This window comes from Sus scrofa, chromosome 16, assembly GCF_000003025.6.
Source record: "Sus scrofa isolate TJ Tabasco breed Duroc chromosome 16, Sscrofa11.1, whole genome shotgun sequence".
NCBI lineage: Eukaryota > Metazoa > Chordata > Mammalia > Artiodactyla > Suidae > Sus > Sus scrofa.
In genome coordinates, this window is record NC_010458.4 from 3,766,847 (window position 1) to 3,793,703 (window position 26,857).

A 26,857-nucleotide genomic window follows, 5' to 3' on the forward strand; every position below is an offset into this window, starting at 1 on the left:
TTATGCCTTATGTATATGTTATTCTTAGTGAAAATCCTAGAAAAATTACAGTCGAAGAAGGTGTTATATAGCTTTTCAGATAGAAAGCTTTATAATAAAAACTAAAGTTTTCAGTAGGACTTCAAATTGAGTAAGGATGTCAACTTACTGCTTCTTATTTCTAAGGAAAAAAGATTCTCCATTTCACAGCTCTTTATAAATTGGATGTGAGGGGCCCTTTTAGGTTATGTGGGGTTAAGTTCCTGAAGGCTGTGGTAAAGGCTAGGAAGCAGGATCTGGAAGAGTGAGACTGGAGGGGCCTCGGCCTGGCCTGCCTTCTTTAAAGGCTTTATTGATCAGGGGCCAATGAATTTGTTTAAAGGAAAAGAGCTTCACTGCCAGGTCCAGGATCTTGGTCAGTCAACCCTTGACCTGGCCGTTTGTAGCATGAAAGTTTGCCTCCAGGTGTACCACCCCCACTTCCACCTCTGAAACTTTGTGAGCCCAGGAAGATAGCTTAGAAGGCATCTTCGGCAAACTGCTGGGACCCTGAGCCCCTTCTGCAAAGGGGCTGGTGCTTGGTGGGCCCTGGGTGGTTGTTAAAACTGAAAGCTGCTTTACTAACACCACGACTAAAATAAACGTCAGAGTGATTATAATGAAACTGTTTTTCCCAAGGACACACGTTAAGTGGACGTTGGTCCATGGCAGTGTCTGATGCCCGGTGCACATGTCACCAGTTCTTTACTCCGCTCCAATCAGGCCGCAACCAGCAGCTAGTCTCCTGGCCTCTGTCCATTCTCTCCCAGCCTCCTGCAGCCCTGCCCCTGGGAATATAAATTTGAGTAGGACAGGCCCTTGCTTCTGAACCATCAGTGATGCTTTGTGGGTGTGGAGCACCAGCCTGACATCCCACAGCATCCACGTGGTCTGGTCCACAGTTGGATGTACTGCTTCCCTTCACTTCCCCAGGCAGAGTTAGCAGTTCTCCCTATATCTCTCTAAAACTTTCTTTGTAGCACCTGTTCTAGCACTTGTCTCATTTTGGTATAGTTGTGTGTTACTCCTCTTTTCCATTAGTATTGGTATGCTGGCTTCTCTTTCTCTTATGCTTTTTACACCCTAAATGAGAGAGAGAAGATGATGTGTGAAAATGCAGATTGTGTTCATTGGGCTCTGACAGACAGAAAGCAGCCTGGACCTTCTGGAGGGAAGCGTGGTAGGTGGCGGCTGGCGTTCCTTATTCGGGCTGCAGGGGGCGCTGTGGCCCTGGGAGGAACAGGGAGGAAGGGCTGGCTGCCTGGCAATGTTGACACACTGAGCTGAGGGAAAGGGCAATGGCAGGGCAGCAGGCCTGTTGTCTGGAGAACAAGCAGGTGTTTGTAATAGGATGTTTGTGTGACATGCCTTCGGAATATTTTTTAGCAGGATTTGTGAAGATTTAGCTGCATTTAGGACCCAAAAGGCTTTTCCCATGAAGCAGAATTTATGACTTACATCACCTTTCCACCTTTGTTACGGTTCTCAAAACGCAGGCACTAAAGGAAACTAGGAAGAAAGCCTTCTACAAAAACTGTTCTTCAGAGACCATTGGATTTTGTAACATCAACAGCATTTTTAAGCAGAAGCTCTTACAGTGAAAACATTCCAGGTAGCAAACTGTAGAGTCTATCTGTTCACTGGATTTGGAAATTCACTGAAAAGGGAAAATGCATTTTGTTTTCTCGACTTAACGCTGTAGAAACCAATTGTACATGTGAAATTTGTAAACTAAGGAGAGCTTAATTTTGTTTGAAAGGTTAAGTGGTTCACCTTTCCTTTTTGAGAATTTTCAGCGCATCCATTCTTCTCTTTTTATGTGAAAGACCATCACAGTAGCAGAGAAACTGGTAGGTTTACCATGATTTGGTTCCTCCTAAACGTGTGCCCCCAGAGTGACCTGGCCCAGGAGGGATTTGGTGACAGGTGGAGGGGTGCCCAGCAGGACACACAGATGCCGGGGGACTGGGAGGGCAGACTTTTAGGGACGCTGGCCACACTCAGAGCGGACTGTCTCAGTCTTCCCCGCCTTCTGCTTGAACTTCCTTTTTTAGCCCCAAGCATTTTCTCGGTAGATTTATTTGTCCCTGACTAGCCCCAGAATCTTCCTCAGTCTCCCCTTCTCTCCTTGAGGGTTTGCCATGAATGCCCTCAGACTCGCAGAGTTTTATGCAGGAAGGAGTGGTGTCTCCAGTCATTGCATTTAGAAACAGGCCATTGGAAGAAAACTCAGATTCCTTTAGAACGAATTTCATTACAAATTTTAAAACAAAATTAAAAATGACAGAAGAGCAAAGAGGAGGAAGTCATGCTAATTAAATGTGTTTTCATCAAGTCACTAAATATTTTAACATATCAGATGAGTAAAAAATTGCTGAACAGTTTAAGTTATTGAAATTAATCTTTCTCAAACAGACCATACAATTTAAAATTATACAGAGGGAGATTGGAAAAGCAGCTTGCCCTTTTTCATTTAGGCAAATGTACGAAGCTTTTTAGAAGTTAACTGTCAAAGGCGCTGCCAACAGGGAGGTCAGCCTTCTTCGCTCCCAGGTGTCCAGCAGTGGTTTTATCTCTCAGTTTCTATGGAGCGTAGCTCTCTCTTTTTTGCAGTAAATTTCTGGCTCTGTGAGAAGCAAGTAATACAAAGGTGATCTCATGAACAGCCAGCTTTGCCAAGGTGCCAGATCAAGGTGTTATCTGCCCAGCCTTGGCTCAGGTGTTCTTTTCAGGTCACACCTGGAGGAAGGTTGGTGGCTGTAAGTCTTACCTCAGACCAAGCGGTTCAGTGTGGAGATATGGGACCGCACTGTCTTACCCCCAGAGCACAGAACATTCAGGGCTTGAACACGGGAAGAGACAGAAGAGGAAACATTGTTGACCCTTGAATAGCATGGGTTTGAACCAGGCAGGTCCACGTGTACGTGGATGTTTTCCAGTCGTAAACTCTGCAACACTGTGCTCTCTGCAGTTGGTTGAATCTGTGGATGCAGAGGGGCTGCGGATGCAGAGGGCTGACTTAAACGGTACCTAGATTTTCAACCATGCCGAGGGCCAGTGCCCTTAATCCTGGAGTTATTCAAGGGTCAACTGTTTTTTCACATAGGTGACAATGTTTTATACCTTGAGGTTAAATACAGAAGGTGGTTGATGGAGGATCAGCCCCAATTTCACCTTAAACCCAGATTTGGAAGTATTCTGGGACCTTTCCTCATTTTTTTTTTCCCCTCTGAAAGGAATTCAGGAGATGTTTATCCTCCTTTCAGAAGACTTGAAGACTGATCATCTCTCTTTTTTTTTTTTTTTTAAAGTTTTTAAAGGAGTATTGTGGTATTTAAAAGGAGTGTCGATCAGCCTTTCATAAATTTGATTTTAAGAGAGTTACTGCCCTCTTATATTTTGTCTTCTACCTCTTCATCTCTCTTTCCTTCAGTATTTGTAGCATTTTATTCACATCGATTCTGATTGCAGTTCTCCCGTGATCAAGCCTTTGTTACCTGTCTTCCTTTCCTTTTTAATGCATTGTCCACTGTTCATTCCTACTTTCCTTCACTCTTTCACTCATTCATTCCAAAGTATCTCCCAAGCCAAGTGTAACACACAGGAAGGGAAGACAAAGATGAGTGACCAACAGAAGAACATCCTTCTGCTTTGGTATATCTCATAGGTATTTTACACATTTGTTTCTCTTGGTAGAGGTTAAGTTACTTGAAGCCTGGCACAATGCCTCACTTATCTTCATAGCCTGCCTCCCAGACTTAGCAGATACTCAGCCTGTGGAACAAATGATGCCTATTTCTAGCACGTCATTTGGAGATTTAATGATAGAGGGACATCGTTCCATTTTCAAATATAGCAAAGGCATAATTATTTCCATCCATTCGTACTCTTCAACTTCCATTCTCAAAATTAGGTCTCGAGTTAATTGATAATTACCTTTGAAATGCATGGGTTATATGAGGCAACCAGGTGGTGACATTGAGTTCTCAGCCAGAGTGTATTTCTGGAATTGATTCCGTGGCCCTGAGCTGGTTTTTGTTCCCTTGATTCCCAGAAGCCCTGGTTTCCCAGGAAAGATCACTCCCATTTGAATCGGGCTGCGATTCTTGCTGGGTTAAGTAAAGAAGGCTTTTGGTTCTGCTTCTCAAACAGCACAGTGAACTGGGATGAGTTGTTGTTTGGGGTGATGCCTGGGAGAAGAGGAACCTTTCATTTTATTCAGAAGTTAGAAATAAAGGCCTCCCAACCACCTGGAGATTTTTGGTCCCAGCACACCAGCCTGGCTTCATTTTCATGCCTCGTGGTTAAGCAGGCAGACCTCTTTCTTTACTCTCAGGCCTGTGCCAAGCTCTCCCTGGGGAGCAGGGACAGAGCCGTGGGGCTTTGCTCTGTGGTCTTTGGAGGGTCACTGGAAAGTGGGAGCCCTGCTCCTTGGGGTGTGGAGCTTTCCCAGATGCCTCTCCTGCCATCCTCACCGAGTGTGAAAACCTGTCCAGCACCCTCCCATCCAGCCATGGCCTAAAGGGCCGGATCCTTTTCACTCTTCCTGTGGAGAGGACAACCAGTTGGGCATCTGGTGGTTAAACTGATTCCGGGAAATTGACCAAGGTAGCTTTGCTCCTTGAGAAGACCAGCTGCCCCTCTATGGATCTTGTGGTCACTGGCAATCTCTGTACAGGCCTGCTCGTTAGCCGTGACCTTCCATAGGAGGCCTGCGTCTGTTCTGAATAGCATGCCTCTCTGCAGAGGAGGAACCCTGAGTGATCCCAGCCTCTGGAGCATCGGATTCCTCCAGATCCCTGTGTCTCCTGTGCAGAGGTCTCTAAAATTTGGTTCCTGACTTTCAAGCCATTTATTTTGACCTTCTCAGCTACTTTTGCTGGTGACTCATCTGTCCATGGTCTCTAAAATAAGTTGCTTGTTTGTTCACTCCTATAGATGTATGATACCTTTTAAACACATTTCCCAGCTTCATTTTTAAAAACTTTTTATTTTGAAATATTTATAATCACAGAAAATTGGGGAAAAAACAGAAAATGAGGTCCCTGTACTCTTCTCCCAGCATCCCCCAGCAGTCACAGCTCTTGTAAGCACAGTGCAGGAAAGTGACTTTGCCATGCTCCCCAGAGTTTTTTCTGGTTTCCCCAGATGTGCATGCACTCATGGTGTGTGTGTGTGTGTGTGTGTGTGTGTGTGTGTGTGTGTGTACACACACAGGCACATGTGGGTACGCAGGCGTAATTTCATGTGGTTTTATCCTGTGTGTATTACTGTGACCACCACGACTTTGAGCTTCCAGGGTCATCCCATCACCACTGGGCTCCCTTGTGCCTCCTTGTATCCAAACCCAACCGCCACCCCATCTCTGATCCCTGGCAACCACTGACCTGTTGTTCTCCATCTCTGAATGCTTTTGAAAATGTTACATAAATGGAATTACTCAATATGTACCTTTTTGAGATTGCTTTTTCTACTTAGCAAAATTCCCCGTTATTGCTGTATCAGTGCTTTATAGCTGAGTAGAACATCATGGGATGGATATATCACGGTTCTCTAACCATTTAGTTTTATTTTTAATATTTATTTATGTATTTTTTTTGTCTTTTTGTCCTTTTAGGGCTGCACCCGCGGCATATGGGAGGTCCCCAGGCTAGGGGTCTAGTCAGAACTATAGCTGCTGGCTTACACCAGAGCCACAGAAATGCCAGATGCAAGTCGCATCTGCGACCTACACCACAGCTCACGGCAATGCCAGATCCTTAACCCACTGAGCGAGGCCAGGGATCGAACCCACAACCTCTTGGTTCCAAGTCGGATTTGTTGCCGCTGCGCTGTGACAGGAACTCCCATTTAAAGTTCTGGCTCTTACCAGAGAAGCTGGGGACCTTCATGTACAGGTTTTTTTGCACATGCTCAAGTTTTCATGGCTCTGGAATAAATGCCCAAGAGTATGATTGCTTGGTCCTTTGGTAAATGCCTATTGTTCTAAAAGAAACTGCCGGAATGGTTATACCATTTTACACTCCCACTTGAAATGTATGAGTGATCTTTAGCTTTTTAGCATCTCAGGAGTCCAGGATTGCTTTGATGTATTTGTCAGTGGGAAAGGTTAAGTAAGATAAATGCACAACATTTCAGGATGTAAAGTTTACCTTATATGATCAAATCTCAATAACTTTTACTTTAATATGCAGTTCCTTGGACGAACTCTCTAAATGCACTCTTTCTTTTTTTCTCTTTTTCGGCCACACCCAAAGCACATGGAAGTTCCTGGGCCAGGGATCAAAATCAAGCCACAGCTACAACCCACGCCACAGCCGTAGCCGTGCAGATCCTTACCCCACTCAGCCACAGTGGGAACTCCCTAAATGTGGTCTTAAAGTTTTGTTTTCCTCAGTTTATTTATCTGATATGGACACACACAAACAGGTAGCCGCAAACCAGAGAAGGGAAGAGGAAGTTAATGGCCTGCAGACATCCATTGTGTCATTGGTCCTTGCAAGATGGGGGGTTAGATTTGACTTTGGCCATTCAGTTGCTCCCCACTGGTTTAACAACTATGTTTTCACATCATTTGTGGTATGTGGTATTTTTAAAAATAGGAGGTCTTCTCATAGTTGGAAATGTCCAAAAAAATAAGTCTAGTCACTTATGCTTTCCTTTCTATGAAAATATAGTCTTTATTAAAATACTTAAGTATATTACAGGGTAACACATCCCCTTACTGAAGTGGCTGAGTGCCCTGGGGTAGGCCACTCTGCACTGCCACCGCAGCTTTCTCACCACAGAGTTGAGAATAACACCTCTGAGGGCTGTGGACCAAGTGAAATTTCACACTCACCATTGTAGCTGCCAGTGAATATGCCTGCACTGCCTCCTCATTTGCATTGCAACTTACTTGACCAGAATACAGATTTCAGTGTAAGACAGAGAGGTGTAAATACCTAGGTATGAATCCTGACACCTTCCTTACTCATCTTTGAGCAGTAAGAGCTGCTTAATCTATTTCCATTGCACTTTCTCAGAGTTAGCCCCTCACTCCGACCTTCACAACAGCAACCAGAGCCTTTCTGGGTGTGAGGCCCCCCGACTCTGTGTCTGATCAGAGCCAGCCCCTCACTCCAACCTTCATAGCAGTGCTCAGAGCCTCTCTGGGTGTGAGGCCCCTGGCTCTGTGTCTGACCCCATCCTCAGAGCAGAGGAGACTGTTAGAGGGAACCTTTGCTCGTGGCTCCATTCATGTTGACATACATTGCTTTGTTCACATCACTCACTGCTTTTGTTTCCAGCCGAAGCTGCAAATAAACAAATTGTTATTTTTTCACCAAATAAATATGTAAAAGCTTTGGGTTTAGCCATTGGGGAAAGAGGGATGTCACTACCTAAAAGGAAAAGCCTTTTTTCAGTTTAGTTTTAATTAATACATATAAAACATTACTTTATCTTCCTAGAGAATGGTTTAAAACTGGTTTAAATTCATGAATTTTCTGTTTCTTCTTATTCCCCAATATTTTCAGGTATAGAAGAATTTTAGATCAATAGAGAAATTAGAAGTTAGTGTGTAAAAGTGCAGAGAACTTTAATATATCTGACACAGAAGGCCCCTTAGTGGAGATTATTGAGTGAATGAATTAATAATATGCTATCTTGAAATTCCCTTCTGGTGCAACAGGTTAAGGATCTCCATATGCTGTGGGTGTGCCCCCCCCCCCAAAAAAAATTAATTGTTTGTAAATTAGCCTCAATTAAGGTAACCAAGAAGTGAGGCACTTCTACAGAAGCTCAGGAAACATGACATTATAGGTCTTAAAATGCCCAGCTGAAAATGGATGTATGTGTCATCATGTTTACTTGTTTGACTTCTTTTAAGAGAGCATTTTTAATCTTCCCAATTTCTTTCTTTCTCTTTTCTTTTCTTTTGGTCTTTTTAGGGCTGCATCTGCAGCATATGGAGGTTCCCAGGCTAGGAGTCTAATCGGAGCTGTAGCCGCTGGCCTATATCACAGCCATAGCAACACCAGATCTGAGCCAAGTCTGCGACCTACACCACAGCTCATGGCAATGCTGGATCCTTAACCCACTGAGTGAGGCCAGGGCTCGAACCCGCAACCTCATGGTTCCTAGTCGGATTCGTTTCTGCTATGCCATGACGGGAACTCCAATATTCTTAATTTCTTATTTTGTTAGCTTCATAAACTAAATGTGATAAAGCTTTGGCTAATTAAGAGAATTAAACTGTATGTGTATCTCCGTCATGTACTGTTTTGTTACTGACTGTTGTCGTTCTGGTTGAATAGGTGGTAGAAAGGCTGATCACCAGCATTGTTTTGTCAGAAAGCTTGAAAGCTCTAGGTAAGCTGGGCCTGTAGAGGCTGTAAAGGCTTCTTTGGTTTTGTTGTCTGGTTTTTTTTTTTAAAGCGCAAAACTCAGAACCACAAGATCAAGGAAGGGCCTTCTGCTTGGGACTGATGATGTTGATGAATACAAGTTAATGACCGAAATGGATGAAGGTTTTATAAGAATAAACGTATTTCTTCTAATTGAGTTCAAGCCTCTATTCCAAGACAAATTAGATCCCTGGGTAGTGAAAGAACTTGATAATCAGATCACCAAATTTGGTTATTGATCTCTAAGGAGCTGTGGAAAAGGAAGAGATGACCCAAAGGCCAAAAATGCACTTGAGCATTTTTAAGAAGATAGATTTCACCTATTACTCAGGTTGAGGTCAGTCCTAAGCAGAGTTCTAGAAAAGACAGTCTATAACCTCCAGGAAGGAAAGGAGCAAATTACCATGGGAACTTTAGCTCATTCTTTACTAAGTTACTGATTTGATGAAGAGTATGTGGCACAGTGGACTTAGCGGGCGTCTGACCAGGCGTTTGACAATCAATTTGTATTCAAGATAGAATGGGGCTGAATGGCTGTGAAAAAGAATCCATTGTGGATGTTGGTTAACCTAAGACCAAGGCTGTCCTTATTCACCCATACGGGTCTCTGAGCAGACTGTGCAGGAGAAAGTGTTTGCGATAGTGAGACATTACTCATTCACAGCATGGGAATAAGGAAGTGATTTCCAGCCCAGGCCCACGATCGGATCAGCTTGCTGACGAAGCGGGTGATGGGAGATGGTAGATCAGTCACCCCAGAGGGACCTGAGGCCCCACAGGCTGATGGCTCTAATCCCCAGTGTCTCCTTCTATAGGGGGGTAACCTGTGCAGATGTTTTTGAACTGACTCCACTAACATATTCAGAACTTTTATGTCGATCTTGAAAGTGGTAAGATTGCCATAGAGCCAGCATAGACTTGGTACTGAGGCAGAAATAATTGTGGCTCCATTAAAAACCTTGTAAGTGAGACCAGCCATGGAGGGTGTTGCTCAGTGGATGACGTCAGCGGGGCTGGGGGACGTTTCCACTGCAGACCTCTCTCTGCACTCACAAGGCCTGTAGTGGGCAGGTTGGCGTGGAGGGCAGGATTATCAGAGTCTAGACCAGGGTCTTCCAGAAATGTCAGGTGGTAAAATAGAATCTGAAAAGATCCCGGCAAGAGTAAGTCCAGTTCGGTCACAGACGTTTCGTTCGTGGGTTTTAAAATCTGAGTCTGTTTCGAATCAGAAGTAGGCAGGTTATAGAGGTAGGGCCACAGGGGTGGCAGTGGCACGCTTCTAACAAAGACTATTCCTGCACATGTTCGTGGACAGTGTCCATGATAATTCCTGGCCCAGGGTGACAGAGTAAAAGGAGGGTCATGACCGGGAGATGGTCATCTCGCCTGCTTGCACTACGTGTGGTGCTGCCTTCAGGGCTTCAGCCCCCAGGTTGGGAGGGAGGAGAGTTTAGAGGAGCGAGCTGGCGCTGGTGGGGATGGCAGGGCTGGCAGGCAAGGGATGAAGGCTCGAGAGAGGGAGGGCAGGCTGCAGAGACGGGCACTGTCTCAGAGATCTGAAGAGCTTGAGAGGAATAGCACTTTGATTCTGAGGTTGATTTGCCCCCCCCATCCCTCGTACATTTCCTTTCATCACATTAAAGCATCTTTATCACCCACTCAAGAGTAAAAAAACTCTTACTCCTTAGTCAGGTGACAGGCATGTGCCCCAAAGCACCAGTTGGTCATTTCAGCCTGAAGAACATGCCTTTCGTGCCTGGAAGAGTTCCCCTTTGCTCCCTGCTTCCTCTCCCTAAAACGGAATCACATTTTATATGCACAGCAGGTGCCCTTGAAATTCCGCCTGCAAGTTGCCAGTGAAACCGCCTACTTCTGCTCCTGGTTTTTTATACTTCCCATGCTGGCCTTACGGCTCACCCATCCCCAACAGTACCTGATTGTCTTTGTCAAAAACAAGAGTAGGGAAATGGACACCAGTGGTGGCAGCTTCTGTTTGCTGAGTGCTCCCACACATCTGTGGTCCTTTCACTTGATTCTCAGACTGGCTTTGCCTCTTAGGGAAGACATACATGGTAATCCCCGCTTCATCCTCGAGAAAACTGAAGGCAGTGCACTCCGAGGACTCCCCCAAGGTCACTCAGGGGATGAGGACCCTCGCCTGGTGTGCTGTGCTCCCACTTTGTCGTGGACGAGGCTTGATCCTGCATTCAGACTGTGTGGAAGAGAGGTTGCAGCTAGAGCAACCCCTGGATCTCAGGGCTTCGATCCCACCACCCGCTGAACCTGGTGGAAACATCCCTTTCCCAGGACGCCCCTACCCCAGTGAGTTCCTCTTGGAGCTCTCTCTAGTGAGGAAAGGGCTTTTCAGGGGCTTTCTCCCCTCAGAGCTGCAGTTCCCTCTTTAGGCTTCACCCAGTACCCAGGTGTGGGGAAGGGGCTAGGGTGGAGCTCCACCTGGGTCAGACCTAGCCTGGTGCTGGATCCACGACCAGGCTCTCCCACACCTTTATCATAGGACTTTTCTCCCCAGAATCCCATGTGTCCTCCTAAGCCAGCCTCTTCTGTGGATGCTGGACAGTGACCCAAGTCTGTGCACACTTGCACCCTAGTCTGGGCTGTGTTCCAGTTCTCCTCTGTGGTGTGCTTTTGGCCACTACCCGGATGGCCTCCAGGGGGCAGCATTGCCTAGAAGCCGATCCGCACTGCTGAGAATGTGGATAGAATGCAAGTCCTCTCGCCTGTCAGGCAAAGATTTTTGGCTTTCTTGTAAAACATAACAGTATGCACAGAAGCATAGTTTTTTTTTTTTTTCACCCTTAGGAAGTCTATAGTGAAAATTTCACAGGCATTCTAAAGACTTTTTCTCATTCCTTTATTCAGAAGTTCTTTTAGGCATCATATGTACCACTTTAAAAGCCTAAAAATAGACTTTGCCTGAATCATACTGTATCATGACATGTTTCAGTTCATCATCAGTCGGCATTAGAAATGACCTTTCTCTGAGACTTTTTCCCTCCAAGTTGAATGAGAATAATCTAAAGGGGCAAAGGCACTATGGGCATTTTAACTTTGAATGTAAATGTAGCCTTGTTCCTTCCCACCTGTCATTTTTCCCTTTTCAATTGCGTGATCCCGGGATCGACCCCTGTGGACTCCATAGCTCAGCCCTTTGCTGGTCCCTCAGCTGGCCATGTTTCACCCACCAGCATGGATGTGTGCTGAAGTGTCCAGGGTGTTAAGGGAATAAGCTAGGGCTTTCAGAACTTACCAGGAGGTAAGGAAAGGGTTTGACCCACAGATACTCCTGGCACTTCCCCTGCAAGCAAGGGGAAGAGAGTTCTGTAGAATCTGGACCAATTCCAGCATCTTTTCCTCATACTGCACTATTTTTAGTTGTAGGAAGGTTTAAATATGGGATGGTGTTAAGTTTACCAGACTAAGGGACATATTTTGAGCAATTGGTAGGAACTTGGACATATTTTGAAAGTGTTCTTTTCCAGAGAAAGAACACTTTTAAAATGCTGTGATTTTTTTAATCAGAATTTTTCTTATAGGAACAAAACTGGAATAGTGGCTAACATATACTTAATTTCTTCACTTCATGTGTATCATCTTGTTTAATCTTCACAGTAACTCTCTGAGGTAGACATTATTGCCATACCCATTTTATAGATGAAAACACTGACAGGTAAGGAAATTGCCGCAAAGTCACACCCTAGGAGATGTTAAGTCAGGATTTGAACTCAGGCAATCTGGCTTCAGATCCCACACTCTTACTTGTTAGGAGAAAAGTGAGAAAAGTGTTTTGCATTATGAGAAACGTGTTTTGTTTTCATTATTTGTGGCTAAAAACACTTCTTTTATTGAGATACAATTGACATTTATTAGTTTTAGGTGTAGAGCATAATGATTCAGTATCTGTATAGATCGTGAAATAATCAGCACGATAAGTCTAATTAACATCCATCATTACAAGTGGTTACAAATTTTTTTGCTAACGATGAAACTTCTAACATCTACTCTCTCAGCCTTCAAATATTCAGTACAGCATGGATGGATCTTAGGGCATTATGCTAATAAGTGAGATAAGTCAGAATGAGAAAGACAGATACCACAGGAACTCACTGATATGTGGAATCAAAAAACCTAAACAGGAGTTCCCATTGTGGCTCAGCAGAAACGAATCCGACTGGTATCCATGGGGATTTGGGTTCAATCCCTCGCCTTACTCAGTGGGTTAAGGATCCGGTGTTGCCATGAGCTGTGTAGGTCGAAGATGTGGCTTGGATCCCACGTTGCTGTGGCTGTGCAGTAGGCCAGCTGCTGCAGCTCCAATTTGACCCCTAGCCTGGGAACTTACATGTGCTACGGATGTGGCCCTGAAAAGATGAAAAAAAACCAAAAAACTTAAATAAACAAAACACCTAACTCACAGATACAGAGAAGAGATTGGTAGTTGCCAGAGGTGAGGTGGGTGTGTGTAGAGGGTCAGAAGGTATAAAATGAATAAGCCGTGGCTGTAAAGTACAGTCTGGTGACCGTGGGTTGGCACTGCTAACAGGTTTGCCCGTGTCATGCAGTTTATCACGTAGGGCCTCTTTTCCTTAATCTGTAAGATCAGAGAGGTGAGCCAACCTCTCTCTAAAAGTTAATTTTCTTTAAAATCACAATTCCTTTAGTTAAAATTCTTGCATGATGTGAAATTTATGTGGATAAATAATAGGACACAGGTTGACAAATGGTTTAACATTGTTAGTAAAATCAACTCTTAGGACCCCAAGTAACTTGGCTGAAAGTACGTCCTTTGTCAGCACTTCCCTTATTCTTCAGTTTTACCTGTCTTATTAACAATACTTACCGACCTGACAGGAGCCATCTGGCAATACTCTGATTTCCATTAAATACACATTTTACAACAAACAAACTCTTAAAAGGTGAGCTTTTATGTGCCATCATTAGTCATTAGGGAATTGCCAATTAACACTTTAATGAGGTACCACTCATTTAGAATGACTGCAATTAAAAAGACCCACCTTACGAGTTATCAGTGAGGAGGTGGAATGATTGGAACCCTCATACACCGCTGGGGGGTGTGTGTGTGTGTGTGTGTGTGAAATGAGCCAGCATGGAAATCAGTTTGCCATTTTGTTAAAAAGTTAAACATACCCCTCCCATATGATCCAGCCCCTTTACACCTAGATATTCACCTCCAGGAAAGGAAAGCACAGGTGCATACGAGCCTGTACTCCAGTGTGCATAGTGGCTGTGCTTATAATGGCTCCAAATTGGAAACAACCCAGCATTTGAGTGGCTATATTGTGGCATCAACATAGAATGAAATACAACTCAGTGACAAAAAGATAAACACAGTAGTACGGATGAAATCTCAGCGTTAATTATGCTGAAAGAAGCCAGACCGGAAGAAAGAGTACATACAATTATACAAATTCCATGTATATAATCTTCTTTTAGAAAATGTAAACAGACTGTGTGGCAGAAGACAGGATGGTGATGGCCTTGGGTGGCGGGGGATTGCCCAGGTTATAAGAAGACTTCGGGATGACAGAGCCATTCACTGTCCCCATGGCATTGCTCTCTGCATGGGTGTACACATGTGTCAGAACTGCTCAAACATACACCTTCAGTCTGTGCGGTTTGCCTGTGCTGTGTTAGCCGTGAGGGCCCTTGTGGCTGGCAGGTGGGGGGAAGACCCCCTCCCCACAGCCAAGGCCCTGTCTGTGGTGGCCTCACGAGGCACAGGAGGTGATTCTTAATCCCCGAGGAAGCATTTTCTCTGCTTGCAAACCACTTCGAAGCCACCAGGGCTGCTCGTCCTGCTGAACCCTCTTTGTCAGTTCACAGAGCCACTCCCCAGAGACCCGGAGCAGGCAGCGGGGTGCCCTGTTCCCCCAAGGCTGGGGCAGTTCTGGATCCATGTCCGCAGACACAGCATTGATGGTCCTGGCAGTGGAGGCGTTGAGGGGTCTCCAGTGTGTATACCTCTCGTGGCAAGACTGAGTGGGGGCTGGTTGGCAGTGGCCTGGGCTGCTGAGGGGACCTGGCGGGGCCATGTGCACACTCCTTCGGGTCGCCGTGACAGATCCATTCTTCCACACTTCATGCTTCCTTTTCTGAGGGATGTAAAGCCCCCGTGTCTGAGGAGCAGGTTGATAATTAGTAATGTATTATAATGTCCTTGCTAAAAAGAAAATAAAACTATCCCTCTGCTAAGAGTCAGAAGATGCGGCAGAAAATGCCCGTTGTGTGTGTTCAGCAGATGTTGCTGTTGGTGGAGGGTCTTTTCTCTTTCCTGTTGCTCTGGGGTGAGTCTCGGAAGGCCTGGGAAGAGTCACTCCCCTCCCCTTTCCTTTCTCTCCTTTGTGACAGTCCCCTTGGGCTCTGCCTGTTTGTTTTTTCCCCTCGCGTCCTGCTCCGCGTCCTGCTCCGTGTGTTCCGCCGGCCTCTGGGCCCCCGGCCCCCTCCCTCCCGGCTCCCTGGAGCCACGCCGCCGGCCCCCTCCCGGCCGGCCCGGGGCCTTCGCGGGACACAGGGAAGGGCCCGGCCTCACGGCGCTGTCCCCGCAGCTGTGGACGTGGCTGGAGGAGCTGCAGAAGGAGCTGCTGGACGACGTGTACGCGGAGTCGGTGGAGGCGGTGCAGGACCTCATCAAGCGCTTCGGCCAGCAGCAGCAGACTACCCTGCAGGTGACCGTCAACGTGATCAAGGAAGGGGAGGACCTCATCCAGCAGCTCAGGTGGGCCGCACCCCGTCCTGACCCGCCCCTGTCCCTGTCCCCGTGTTCCTGCCTCTCCCCCTCCTCCCCTCCCCACACCAGCACTCTGAGACCTGCCAGGGACTCCCTTCGCCACCTTTTGAACACGTAGCTTCAATTCTCTGTCCAGGCAGTTCGAGAACGAATACCATCCACCCACACGAAGGAGACTAGCATCTCTCTTCGATTTTTCTCCCTCCCAGTTGTTTTCACCCTGCAATTTTTTCATTACAGCATTGACTAGTAAACCTTCCCGGGATTCAGTTCTTATTAAAATTTCCTCCTAACACCCGCCTAGTAATGATGGGACCTTCTTTACACAGCAGAGGAATTTAAACCTCCCAGGACCTCTTCCTCCAGGTGCTGAGCAGCCTGCTTTTCTGGAGTGCGGCGGGCATCCCTTCTCTCGGAGTCCAGGCTCTGTCCAGTCTCGGGGACACCTCTCGGCCCCTCAGGTGCTCAGGGCAGGAGGCATCACTGGGAACCACAGAGAGCGTACGCATGGATGTCCCCCCGCCGCCCACCAGATCACTCAGGACAGCTAATCAGACTGTCTCTGACAGTCTACGATGCTTGCTGCGCAGGCAGGCAGGGGAAGTGCCTCGATTAAGACTCACTTGGCTGCACTAAAGTTTAACCCCTCACAGCCGACAGTGCTCCACTGTTTGTAGTAAATAGCTGTCATCTGTTCTCTACTTAAGGAAAATGGCCAAAGGTGAAAACTTGATGAAATGACTTGTGTGACCGGGAGCCTTCTTCTAAGAGGACCTGAGAGAGTGGGCGGAATTCTCTGCGTGTCCTCGGCTGGGAGGAGGAAGCCTTTGGCGGGAGGGGCAGCTGACTGCATCTCCGAGGCCAGCAGTCCCGCTTCCTGCCGGCTTCTTCCCCCGAAGCCCCAGCTGCTGGGTCTGACCTCTGACCGTGACACGTTCCCATCCAATTTCTGCGTGTCCCCCTCTGCTCCTTCGCAGGGACTCAGCCATCTCCAGTAACAAGACCCCGCACAACAGCTCCATTAGCCACATCGAGACGGTGCTGCAGCAGCTGGACGAGGCCCAGGCCCAGATGGAGGAGCTCTTCCAGGAGCGCAAGATCAAGCTCGAGCTCTTCCTGCAGCTGCGCATCTTTGAGAGGGATGCCATCGATGTGAGTGACCGGCAGCTCCCTGCCCGCCACTCCCAGTGTGCCCTCCTGCAGCTCTCACCCTGGCCAGTCCTCCACCCTCGCCCCTGCCCCCAGGCTCTGCAAGAGGAGAGGAAGGGAAAGGAAGAGTGGTTCGGCCCTGGGAGCTGGGGCCTCGGCTCCGGGCTCTGTCTTTGAAACTGGGGGAGGCAGACACTGCATGCACAGCGGGATAGCAGAGCAGGCAAGCTCTGAGAGTAGAGTCCAGGCAGGGCTCTGCACACACGTCACCTTGTCACCTTGGCATGTGTGTCCTCGATTGGACCCTGTACAGCACTGCCTGTGTCCTGGAAGCAAAGGCAAAGGCACAGGCTCAGGGCAGCGATGCTCAGTCCTTCCTTCCTTCCTTTCCTTCCTCCTCTTCTCCCCCTCCAAGAGTAAGAGTTCCCTGAGCCTGTGGTAACAATGTTTTAGGTCCCAGGAAATCCAGTCCCCCACAGACGTGTTCTCAGAAAATCTGTAATTCTTACATAAAAATCAACTTCTGCACCCTCTATGTGATTAGGAGAAAGAAGGACAGGTTTCTTTTCTTTTTCTTCAACAAAAAGAGGGTGGTTTTTAATTCTCTGCCAGGAGAGATCTTTTTTGTTTGAACTTGATGAAGTACAAGCAGAAGTAAGTATGACTGGATGACATTAAAAAACCCCCCACAGCTCCCTGGGTGAGGGCGGCTTCCTGGAGCCCACGGGCTTCATGCAACTGCTGGCAGGGACCTGCTGCCTGTCCAGGTTAACTCTGGGCCGCCCAGGTGGCCCATGCCTGCTGGCCAGAATCTGTAGAGCGTCCCATCTCCATATCTGTCACTTGTCCCATGTTTGGACCAGGGCCTCAGGTGCCACCAGAGGCAGAGACGGGCAGGGCTTTGTCAGCTGCGGACAGCCCTCTGCCTGAAGTTGGCCTGGGTGCTAGTCTCTCGTCCCAGCTCTTTAGCTGCAGTTTGGTGTGTGGGCCTTTCACAGGGACCTTTGGTGGGCTGCTTGTTCAAACTTCATCAGCATTTTCCTTAAAGGCCTTCTTGGCTGTGTCACCGTCATCACCAGTTGATGATAAGAAACAGGTTAAACCTCGTGTACATTGCCTGGGAAAGCCTGCTCAAAGGCTCTGGTCTTGACCTTCCCATCCATGTGGAAGCAGGTAGAGAAGATGCATGCTGGTCTCAGCTCGCGGTGGCCCTGCCACGGCCTGGGGGGCGGTAAGGGTCGAGGTGCAGTGCCAAACCAAAAGGAGAGCCAGCGAGGCTGCCTCCCTCTCTCACCTCTACTTCAGAGCAATTCCCTCCCTTAACTTGGCTGCTTATTGAGTGGTTTCAATTAAGAAGCACAAAGTAGGAGTTCCCGTTGTGGCGCAGCAGAAACGAATCTGACTAATATCTATAAGGATACAGGTTTGATCCCTGGCCTTGCTCAGTGGGTCTGGGATCCCACATTGCTTTGGCGGTGGTGTAAGCCAGTAGCTGTAGCTCCAGTTCAACCCCTGTCCCAAGAACTTCCATATTTCCTTTTTTGAAGTTTTCCTTCCAGGACATTTTGAAAGAAAAAAAAAAAAAAAATCCTTACTTGTACTAATGCTATTGCAGTGAGGAAAAAAAGGTTTTGATTGTATTTCTTCTTTCATAAAACCAATGCTTTAAATTGTAAATCAAGAACCAAAACCATGCAGTAGCCACAAAATTCCCTGTGGCCTCAACAAAGCCAGCACAGTTGGTCAAGCATAAGTGCTTTCCTGAGCTAGGGAGATTAGCCCTACAGTTCACTCACAGGCTGGTTAGAGCTTTTAACGTGTCACAGCCTGAGAACCTCTTTTCGGTAGAATGGTCCTGAAAAGGTGAGCATCTGAGCAGTTTAGGCTCCGCTGGGATTGCGTCTCCTGTGGAACGAGGCCCCATTTAACTGCATGGAGTCACAGAGGCCTGGAGTTATCTTTATGGTAGAAATTCGTCTTCACCTGCTCAGTTTTTAAAAATTTCCCATATCTCTTGCACTTCAATTGAAAGAGCATTTCCATCTCCCAGAAGTGGAGCAGGGTTTTCTACGGCTGAGAATATTGCTATTTCAGTCTCCACATATTCCAAATAAAATCTGCTCTAAAAAGGACAGCAGAAGCATTACTCTGGCAACCTGCAACAGTTTAGTTATGGAAAATGGTCACAACTATTGGTACATTGAGAAAGAAAAAGACTTTCTGAAAATTTGGGGATACACTGAAAAAAAAAAGTTTCAAGCGTGTTTTTCCAAAGACTCCCTATTTTAAAAAAGGCTTCCACTTTCTTGAGCTTTGTTTTTGCCACAGGTTTCTTTTCTTGGCCTGTGTGGTTCTTAACAAGCTCTAATGCGCAACGTGGGGTCAGGATTTTTCCTGATGACCCTTGATCGTGGCCATCGCCAGGGTTCTTTGTGCTCAGTGAATGTTTTTGAACCCCGCTGCTTTTAGCACATTGATCTTTGTTTATGATCCATTTCTGGAGTGTTTTCTGAGCCTCGTGTTGTCTCCATGAGGCATTGTCCCTGAGCCTGCAACTCCCGCCGCACCTAACTCTCTTCTCCCTCCGTGTCAGAAAACAAACAAATATTAAGAAAGAATATTCTCCTTTGGAGTTCCCGTTGTGGCTCAGTGGACATGAACCTGCCTGAGTTACCTGACATAGTATCCATGAGGACATGGGTTCGATCCCGGGCCTCTCTCAGGGGGTTAAGGATCTGGTGTTGCTGTGAGCTGTGGTGAGGTCACAGATGTGGCTCGGATCTGGTGTTGCTGTGGCTGTGGTGTAGGCTGGCAGTTGCAGCTTCAGTTCAACTCCTAGCCTGGGAACTTCCCTATGCTGCAGGTGTGGCCTTAAAAAGCAAAAAATTAAAACAAAGAAACAAAAAACAAAAAAAGAATATTCTCCTTAGAATAGAGATGAAGGTTAAAGATACAGTAATATTCTTTATTGTTGTTGTTGTTCTTTTTTGGCCACTCCACAGCATATGGAGTTCCCAGGCCAGGAATCCGATCTGAGCCACAGTTGTGACCTTCACGAAGCTGTGGCAACACTGGATCCTTTAACCCACTGTGCTGGGCTGGGGATCAAACCTGCATCCTGGTGCTGCAGAGACGCCGATCCCGTGATTCCTTCCATAGTGGAAACTCCAATATTTTTCCTTTAAAAAATTTTTTTCCTTGTGGCCTCTTAGTTTATGTCTAATATGGCATTGTTTAAAATTATTAATTTATAAATTAACATAATTTAATAAATTAATGTAATATGCACATATATTACACAGACCTTGGTGGTCAAAGCAGAAATCAGGAGGATTTGTACAGTAAGACTGGAGAAGCCTTCAGATTTTTATTACTTGCCACCTCCCAGCTGGACCCCATATAAACTCTCTCACACTCTGATTCTCACTCACTTGATTACTGCTCCCTTGGATAAAGTAAATTAGGATCCATGGGAAGTGTTCTTTCATTGAGGTGTGGCGTATAATACTGTCTCATAAGAAGTCTTTTCTTCCTTTCTGAATTTCATGATTTTTTTATCTTAACTTTTTTTTTAAAGTATATTCTGAAAGGTTTCAAACCTACACAAAAGTCGTGAGAATAAGTACAGCAACCTTCCCCGGCTTGTCCTCTAACTTTAACACAAGTTTGCCCCCCTTAATGTCTCTTATCCTTCTTTGGCTGTTGTGCTGTAGGGTTTTTGAGGAAACCTTTGCCAGCCCATAACCTTTCACTCATAAAACCATAAAAAATAGACCATTGTCTTATGTAAGCAACCACACCCTAAATAAGCACCTCGCCAGCTTAACCGTGATTCCTTAGCATCTGCTAATACCCAGCCTGTGTTCAGACTTTTGAAGGTGCTTCAGACAGGAGGCATATGGGGTCTGCTCCCGAGTTTGGGTTGGTCTTTCCATCTAGCGTTGTCTCCCTGTCTTCACTTCTTTTTCTTCCATGTTGTGACTTGTTGAAATAACTGTCGGTTGTCAAAGGAACCAGGTCCCACATTCTGCGTTTCCTCATTTGATTTCTCTCCAGCTATTTAACTGCGTTTCTTTCCTTGGCATTACCTGTCACCAAGGCATGTCCCGCCTGCCCCACTTCTTCAGAGATGCTGCTGGTGGTCTTCAGGGCTGATCTCAGTGAGCCTCTCTCATGATGGCTTACTAGGTACTGATGACCTGTACCTAAACAGGTGTTATGCTAGGACTTTTTTTAATTAGAAAAAAAGCTTTCTAATTTTAGTATTTCTGCATTTAATAGCTAAATGTAACCACAAAGAGGAACTTTCCTTCATCATTTTATGCTTACATGATTAATTTTCTCCTCTAAGAACAAGTTTTTAGGATAAAGGTTGGTTCCCTTTAATCGAAACCAAAGAGCTTTTTTGCTGTTTTTTAACATCATTAGGAATTAATAGACTTTTGTATTGTCAGTGTGTTTTACTGAATTGTAGTAAATTTTTTTTGGTGTCTAATTGTCCCATCTTTGGCCAGTAGGAGCCTGGTCAACCACTTCTTGACACAGTTGCATTCCTCTCTTCCTTCTCTACTTGGCACAGTGAGATGTTGCAGCAGATATTTATTTTTTAAGACTTGGTCCTAAGCAGACACTTTGCTCTCTCAGATCATCTCAGACCTTGAGTCTTGGAACGATGAGCTTTCTCAGCAAATGAATGACTTTGACACGGAGGACCTCACGATAGCAGAGCAGCGCCTCCAGCACCACGCAGACAAGGCTCTGACCATGAATAACCTGACCTTCGATGTCATCCACCAAGGGCAGGACCTCCTGCAGTACGTCAACGAAGTGCAGGCCTCTGGTGAGCAGTGTGTTCTGTTCCGTGTGGGCAGTGGGGTTATGTGTCCCTGTAGGAATGTGCCCAGTTTATTTCAGAGTGACGGCTGCAGGTCACTTAGCCTTGTGATTGCGATGTTTTTGTTTGTTTGTTTGTTCTGTCTTTTGCCTTTTCAGGGCTGCACCTTCAGCATATGGAGGTTCCCAGGCTAGGGGTCTAAACGGAGCTGTAGCTGCCAGCCTATGCCACAGCCACAGCAACGCCAGATCCGAGCCGTGTCTGCGACCTGCACCACAGCTCATGGCAACGCTGGATCCTTAAACCCCCTGAGCAAGGCCAGGGATCAAACCTGAAACCTCATGGTTCCTAGTCAGATTCATTTCTGCTGTGCCACGGCAGGAACTCCTGATTGCGATGTTTTAAGTGCCTGCTCTTTGAATGGAAATGTTTTGCTTCCTTTCACCTACATTATATGATCACATTATCATTAGTGTATATACCCTTAATAGTCGTACAAGTTATTTCAAGAAGCGTGAACTTTAGTTTTACAAATTGTGTATTGCCATATCTCCATGTAATCCCAAGAAACTGTTTTCACATCCTTAAATTTTTTCTTAGTTCATATTTTACCAGCAGATGTCACTATGGGCTCAAAAACCCAGGGAAAGCAGTAGTAGTAGAAACTTAGCAACGACGTGCGTACTATGTTACTCAAGTACGAATTAGATGTTTTCTTAGGAGTGAATCAGGGAGTTCCCATTGTGGTGCAGAGGAAAGACTCTGAGTAGTATCCATGAGGACGTGGATTTGATCCCTAAAACCAAGAGAGTGAACTGTACATAGTGGATAACAAGAAAAACGAGCCAAAGTTCACACGTTTATAAAGGATATCTCATTTTCACCAGTTATCAGTGTGGGAATAGAAGTAGATTGATGGGAAGTGGGTTGGAATGACCAGCTGTACCTTATACTTGGCTTTGGACCACATCAGATACATCCTCTGAGACACTCGTGTGCTCGGAGGCAGGTGTAGACACCCTCTGTGGCTCTGCCCTCCTCGAGTTTGGCCCTCAGCTGGGCGGGCTATCCCCAGGTGTGGTGTGTACAATACACACCACCTAACATGCTGAAATGCTAGTTGACTGCACTGTCCACAGGCGTGGAGCTGCTTTGCGACAGAGACGTGGACATGGCCACCCGGGTGCAGGACTTGCTAGAGTTTCTCCATGAAAAGCAGCAGGAATTGGACTTGGCAGCAGAGCAGCATCGGAAGCACCTGGAGCAGTGTGTGCAGCTCCGCCACCTGCAGGCTGAAGTGAAGCAGGTAAAGAGCTGACCCAGAACCTACCTATCCTGTTGTGGAGCACAACACACCTCCTACACAGCCATAGCCAGTGTGTGAAAATTGAGCTGGTGCTTGGACAGCTGTGTGTTTGTAGCAGAAAAGGCTTTGTTGCCCAGCAGGGGGCTCACTGAAGAGAAACCTCCACTCAGCTGGTTTTGTTATTAGCAGTCTCTTACCTGAAACCATGAGCACATCGACATTGCTTCTGGGCTAAAGAGCTATATGAATTTTTTTTTTTTTTTTTTTTGCCAAATAGACTATTGTCAATCTGGCCAGGATCACAGGCTGTGTATGGCTTGGGGTCTCCTTTTCAAGATACTGTACTGCCACATCGCAGGTAGCATGGCAAAAATGAAAATGAAACATTTGGAAAGGACTGCTTTCAGCTAAATGCCAACAGGATTCCATGTATATGAATGTTCAGCATGTCCCTGATGTTTTATTTCATGAGCAGGGAGAACATGGAACTATGGCTTTATGGGATTCTGGTAGTTGTGCAGAGAGGTGTGCGTTAGTTTGACTGGAGATTAATGGTTGCCAAATGGCTGCCCAGGCCCCAACTATCATCTCCACATTCCAGGCATCGAGAAGGGGAAAGCATAACAAGAAAGAGGCAGCTCATGGATCAGAAAAGAAATGTATTCTCCAGATCCCGCAGAAGCTCCTGCTCTGATCTCAGTGGCTAGAATTGAGTCACCTGCAATTGGACGGTCACAGGAGCTGAGGACTGGCTTTATTTAAGCTGTTTCCAGAAGTTGGGATTTTCTTAGTAAAGGAGATGTGGAAAATAGGTATGAGATAGGTAACAAGTAGTTTCTGCCACAAACGACTACCCAGTTACCTTCCACAATCTCGGTGGCTTCCACAGTCAGAACTGATTTATTGTTTTGTGATATTGAGAATCTGGTGTTTTGATCCTGAGCACACTAATGTGTTCAGCTGAGTTCATTCTTTGGTTTAGTGTGCTGTCTTAACACTGACATTCAAGTGGAAAATAACATTAGTGAAATGAAATAGTTCCCTTATCAGAGAGGGATAATTCTAAATGTTCACGAGGACTAAAAGGATTGAAAGGTATTTTCTTGATTATCAGGGAATTCTTTGCAACAGTAACTTTTTCTAATATATGGTCCTCAGTCTGTTTTGACCTGTGGGCTAATGATCAGTCCCATTGACCCTCTACTTTTTCAACTCCCACCTAAAACTAACCAGGACAGAATTAATTATAAAACACGGCACTTATGATTAGACACCACTGAAGGGTTGCAGGCTGTTGCCAGTAGGACTATGAGGAAATCAGTGTTTCATAGCTGATGTGAGCAGCTCGACCACCACACAGCAGCCCCCAGGGTGGCTGTCCCGGGGTGGGGGACCGCTGCTTGGAGTTCCCTGTGTCGTGTTTCAGGTGCTGGGCTGGATCCGCAACGGAGAGTCCATGTTGAATGCCGGGCTCATCACAGCCAGCTCGTTGCAGGAGGCGGAGCAGCTGCAGAGGGAGCATGAGCAGTTCCAGCATGCCATCGAGGTAGGATCATTGGCCTCACCTCAGAACTGGGCCTTTCCAGCCTCAGGACCAACCTGTTAAGTCCCCTTGCATGGCACTGACTTGGGTGCCAAGTGGGATTTAGCAGGAGCCAAAACAGCTGTGCTTACAAACCTGTAGATTGTTCCAGGAGGAAGAAGCAGTCTGGCAGCTGCAGCGAAGTGAGCTTACTTTGCTGCAGCTGCACTGGCCTGCCAGGGTGACCTCCCTGCAGGGGTTCCAGAGGCTGGGGCAGCCTCTGCTGTCCCCCTGCTGTCAAGGCCCTGGCAGGATGCACCTCCCCCATCAGGAGTACCTCGGTGCCAGGGAGCCCAAGCTTGGGTCTATGCTGAGGTTTTTTACGTATCACTGGTCTTGTAGGCCTGGTACTGCTATCAATAAAGCAGGGCACTCGGGGCGGCTGAGCAGGACCCAGTGCCAACCACCAGGTCCCTCTTACCAATAAACAGTGCTGTGCACAGATCTCCGGGCTAGGGGAGCAGCACTCATGCCTGGATGGGGTCAGTGCCATGCCAGGACTTGAACAGAACAGCTCGGGGCAGGTCCAGGCCCGCTCAGATTCACTCTCACAGCATGTGGATCAATGCATGTTAGAGGCTTTGGGGGCGGGAGCGGGGTTAATAATTGTGATGGGCGGTCTCAAGCGAAGAGGAAAGGAGAAGGAGCGTTCCATTGCGGAAAACCCGTTTCCTGCTCTAGTTCTGTGTGTATTCTCAGCCAGCGACAGAGACCACGGACATTCCCATTAATTTCTCCCCTAGATCAGTTTCTTCTCAGTTCCTCAGTGCCAGTAGGCAGACCTTAGCATTTCTTTCTGAAGCCCGTACCTGTGCCAGGGGCCTGCTAGTGATGAATGAAGTCGCCAGTGCACATTGCTGTCTGGGTAAAGGATGGGATTATATTGGGTCCAGGTCTTATGGGGTCATGAGGACTTTTTTGGGCCAAATGCAAAACTTTGCTATTGTTGAGGGAAAAAACAAAACAAAACAAACCTGTGTCCACAGAGACCCATGTTTCCCCTGATGGCTGCTCTGCCAGGTGCTCTGATTTTCCTGCAAGAACCTGACCTCATTCCCTCATGGAAGCTTCTAGTGAGGACATGAGAGTGGGAATTCCTACTGGATTAGTCAGATTACTTTGCTAGATCCATTGTGTGGCATGGACTGACCTCCAGAGAACACAGTTCATTCTTAGCTTTTCACTATGTTTTTTTCTTTCTCCTTTTAAAAATCAATAGCTCTGGAAAACTTTTTACTCGAACCCAAAGTTTAAGGTAAAAAAGGGAAATAAAGAGCCTTTACTTCAGCCACCTTTTTCTTCACTCGTTCATTAGCCTCTGGCTGCTTTTAAAGAAGGACCAATAGGAATAATAAACTTGGAACATTTCAACAGCTTTTTTTGAATATTGGCTGCTAAGGCTTTTTCCTGCTATTTCTCAAAAGCTGAAAACCCCACAACCAGACCCATTCTGGAAAGTCTTAATGGATTTCATCCTTCATTGAGTGACTATAAACACAGTTGGTGGTAGGCATACAAAACTTTCTTTTTTAAAATTAACCTGTTGGCTCTGTTTCTCCAAGTGTCCTATGAGTGTTAACTGAAGTTGTTTCCATAAAGGCCAGCAGAGCAGCAGTGAGCGCGTGCCACCCCTGCTGAACAGCCTCCCCCTCTCCCCTCCTTAGAAGACGCACCAGAGCGCGCTGCAGGTACAGCAGAAGGCGGAAGCCATGCTGCAGGCCAACCACTACGACATGGACATGATCAGGGACTGTGCCGAGAAGGTGGCCTCTCACTGGCAGCAGCTCATGCTCAAGATGGAAGACCGGCTCAAGCTGGTGAACGCGTCTGTGGCCTTCTACAAGACCTCGGAGCAGGTAGGGGCCGCTGCCGCTTCTCCCTGAGCCGCTTTCACTGCTCAGCCCGCTCATTCGCTCATTCGTTGCCTCACCAGCCATTCCTGACCCAGTCATTTCCAGGCCAGGCAGAGCAAGGCAGCATTCTAGAATTTAGAGGACTTCTGCTTCCCTTTGTATTGAAGAGTAACGGAGTTGGGAGGGTCTGAGAAGACGACCCCTTTCACGTCCCCCTCCCTCCCTTTTAAATATGTGGCCTGAGGCAAGGCAGACAGAGGCAGGACATTCAGCTTTTATTTCGTCCTTGTTCCGAAAGGCCTGCAACGTGTCCTCATGGCAGGCGATGGTCTTGGTCCCAGGGTCAGCTTGATATCCCGGCAGATGCCAGCCAGTCCCTCTGAGCTTGGAACCCTCTCCTGTCACAGGTGTGCAGCGTCCTTGAGAGCCTGGAGCAGGAGTACAAGAGAGAAGAGGACTGGTGTGGAGGGGCCGACAAGCTGGGCCCCAATTCCGAGACGGACCACGTCACGCCCATGATCAGCAAGCACCTTGAGCAGAAGGAAGCGTTCCTGAAGGTACAGAGTTGGCCTCCCTGGAGCTGGTGCCTCAGTGCCCTGTAGGTGCACCCCAGAGGGTCCACCTGGGAGGGCAGTGTCTGTACTGTCAACCAAAAAACTGCGGACACGCCTCCACGCCTCACACCTCACAGAGTCCCCTGGTGTGGAAAGTGATTGGGGTGGCATTGCATCAGCACTCAGCTGACCAGAGAAGATCTTAAAATCTTTTTCAGTTGTGATTCACTGCACTCGTAGTTTTCACAGAGAGAGAGCTAGGTAGAACTCTGTGTGCATGAAGATATGGGTGGAACTTACAACACAAATGATTCTGAGCAGACACATAGGGAGAGAGAAAATAATCTTCCTTTGGAAATTCAGCTTTTTTAGGAGTAAAGACCATCTCAGAACACATGTGAGCCCAGT

General features: G+C 46.8%; 1 protein-coding gene across 3 annotated transcripts in view; it reads left to right on the forward strand.

Annotated features, from left to right (window-relative positions):
* TRIO (trio Rho guanine nucleotide exchange factor) overlaps positions 1 to 26,857 on the forward strand; it is a 230,724-nt gene that overhangs the window by 76,016 nt on the left and 127,851 nt on the right. For 2 of the 3 annotated variants that reach the window (XM_021077143.1, XM_021077141.1), the window contains exons 11-17: positions 14,990 to 15,159; positions 16,149 to 16,323; positions 20,965 to 21,160; positions 22,294 to 22,460; positions 23,887 to 24,006; positions 25,707 to 25,898; positions 26,303 to 26,452. In XM_021077143.1, the coding sequence (XP_020932802.1) occupies positions 14,990 to 15,159; positions 16,149 to 16,323; positions 20,965 to 21,160; positions 22,294 to 22,460; positions 23,887 to 24,006; positions 25,707 to 25,898; positions 26,303 to 26,452 (1,170 nt within the window). The remainder of the gene's footprint in view (positions 1 to 14,989; positions 15,160 to 16,148; positions 16,324 to 20,964; positions 21,161 to 22,293; positions 22,461 to 23,886; positions 24,007 to 25,706; positions 25,899 to 26,302; positions 26,453 to 26,857) is intronic. The other variant, XM_021077142.1, reaches the window with a different exon arrangement.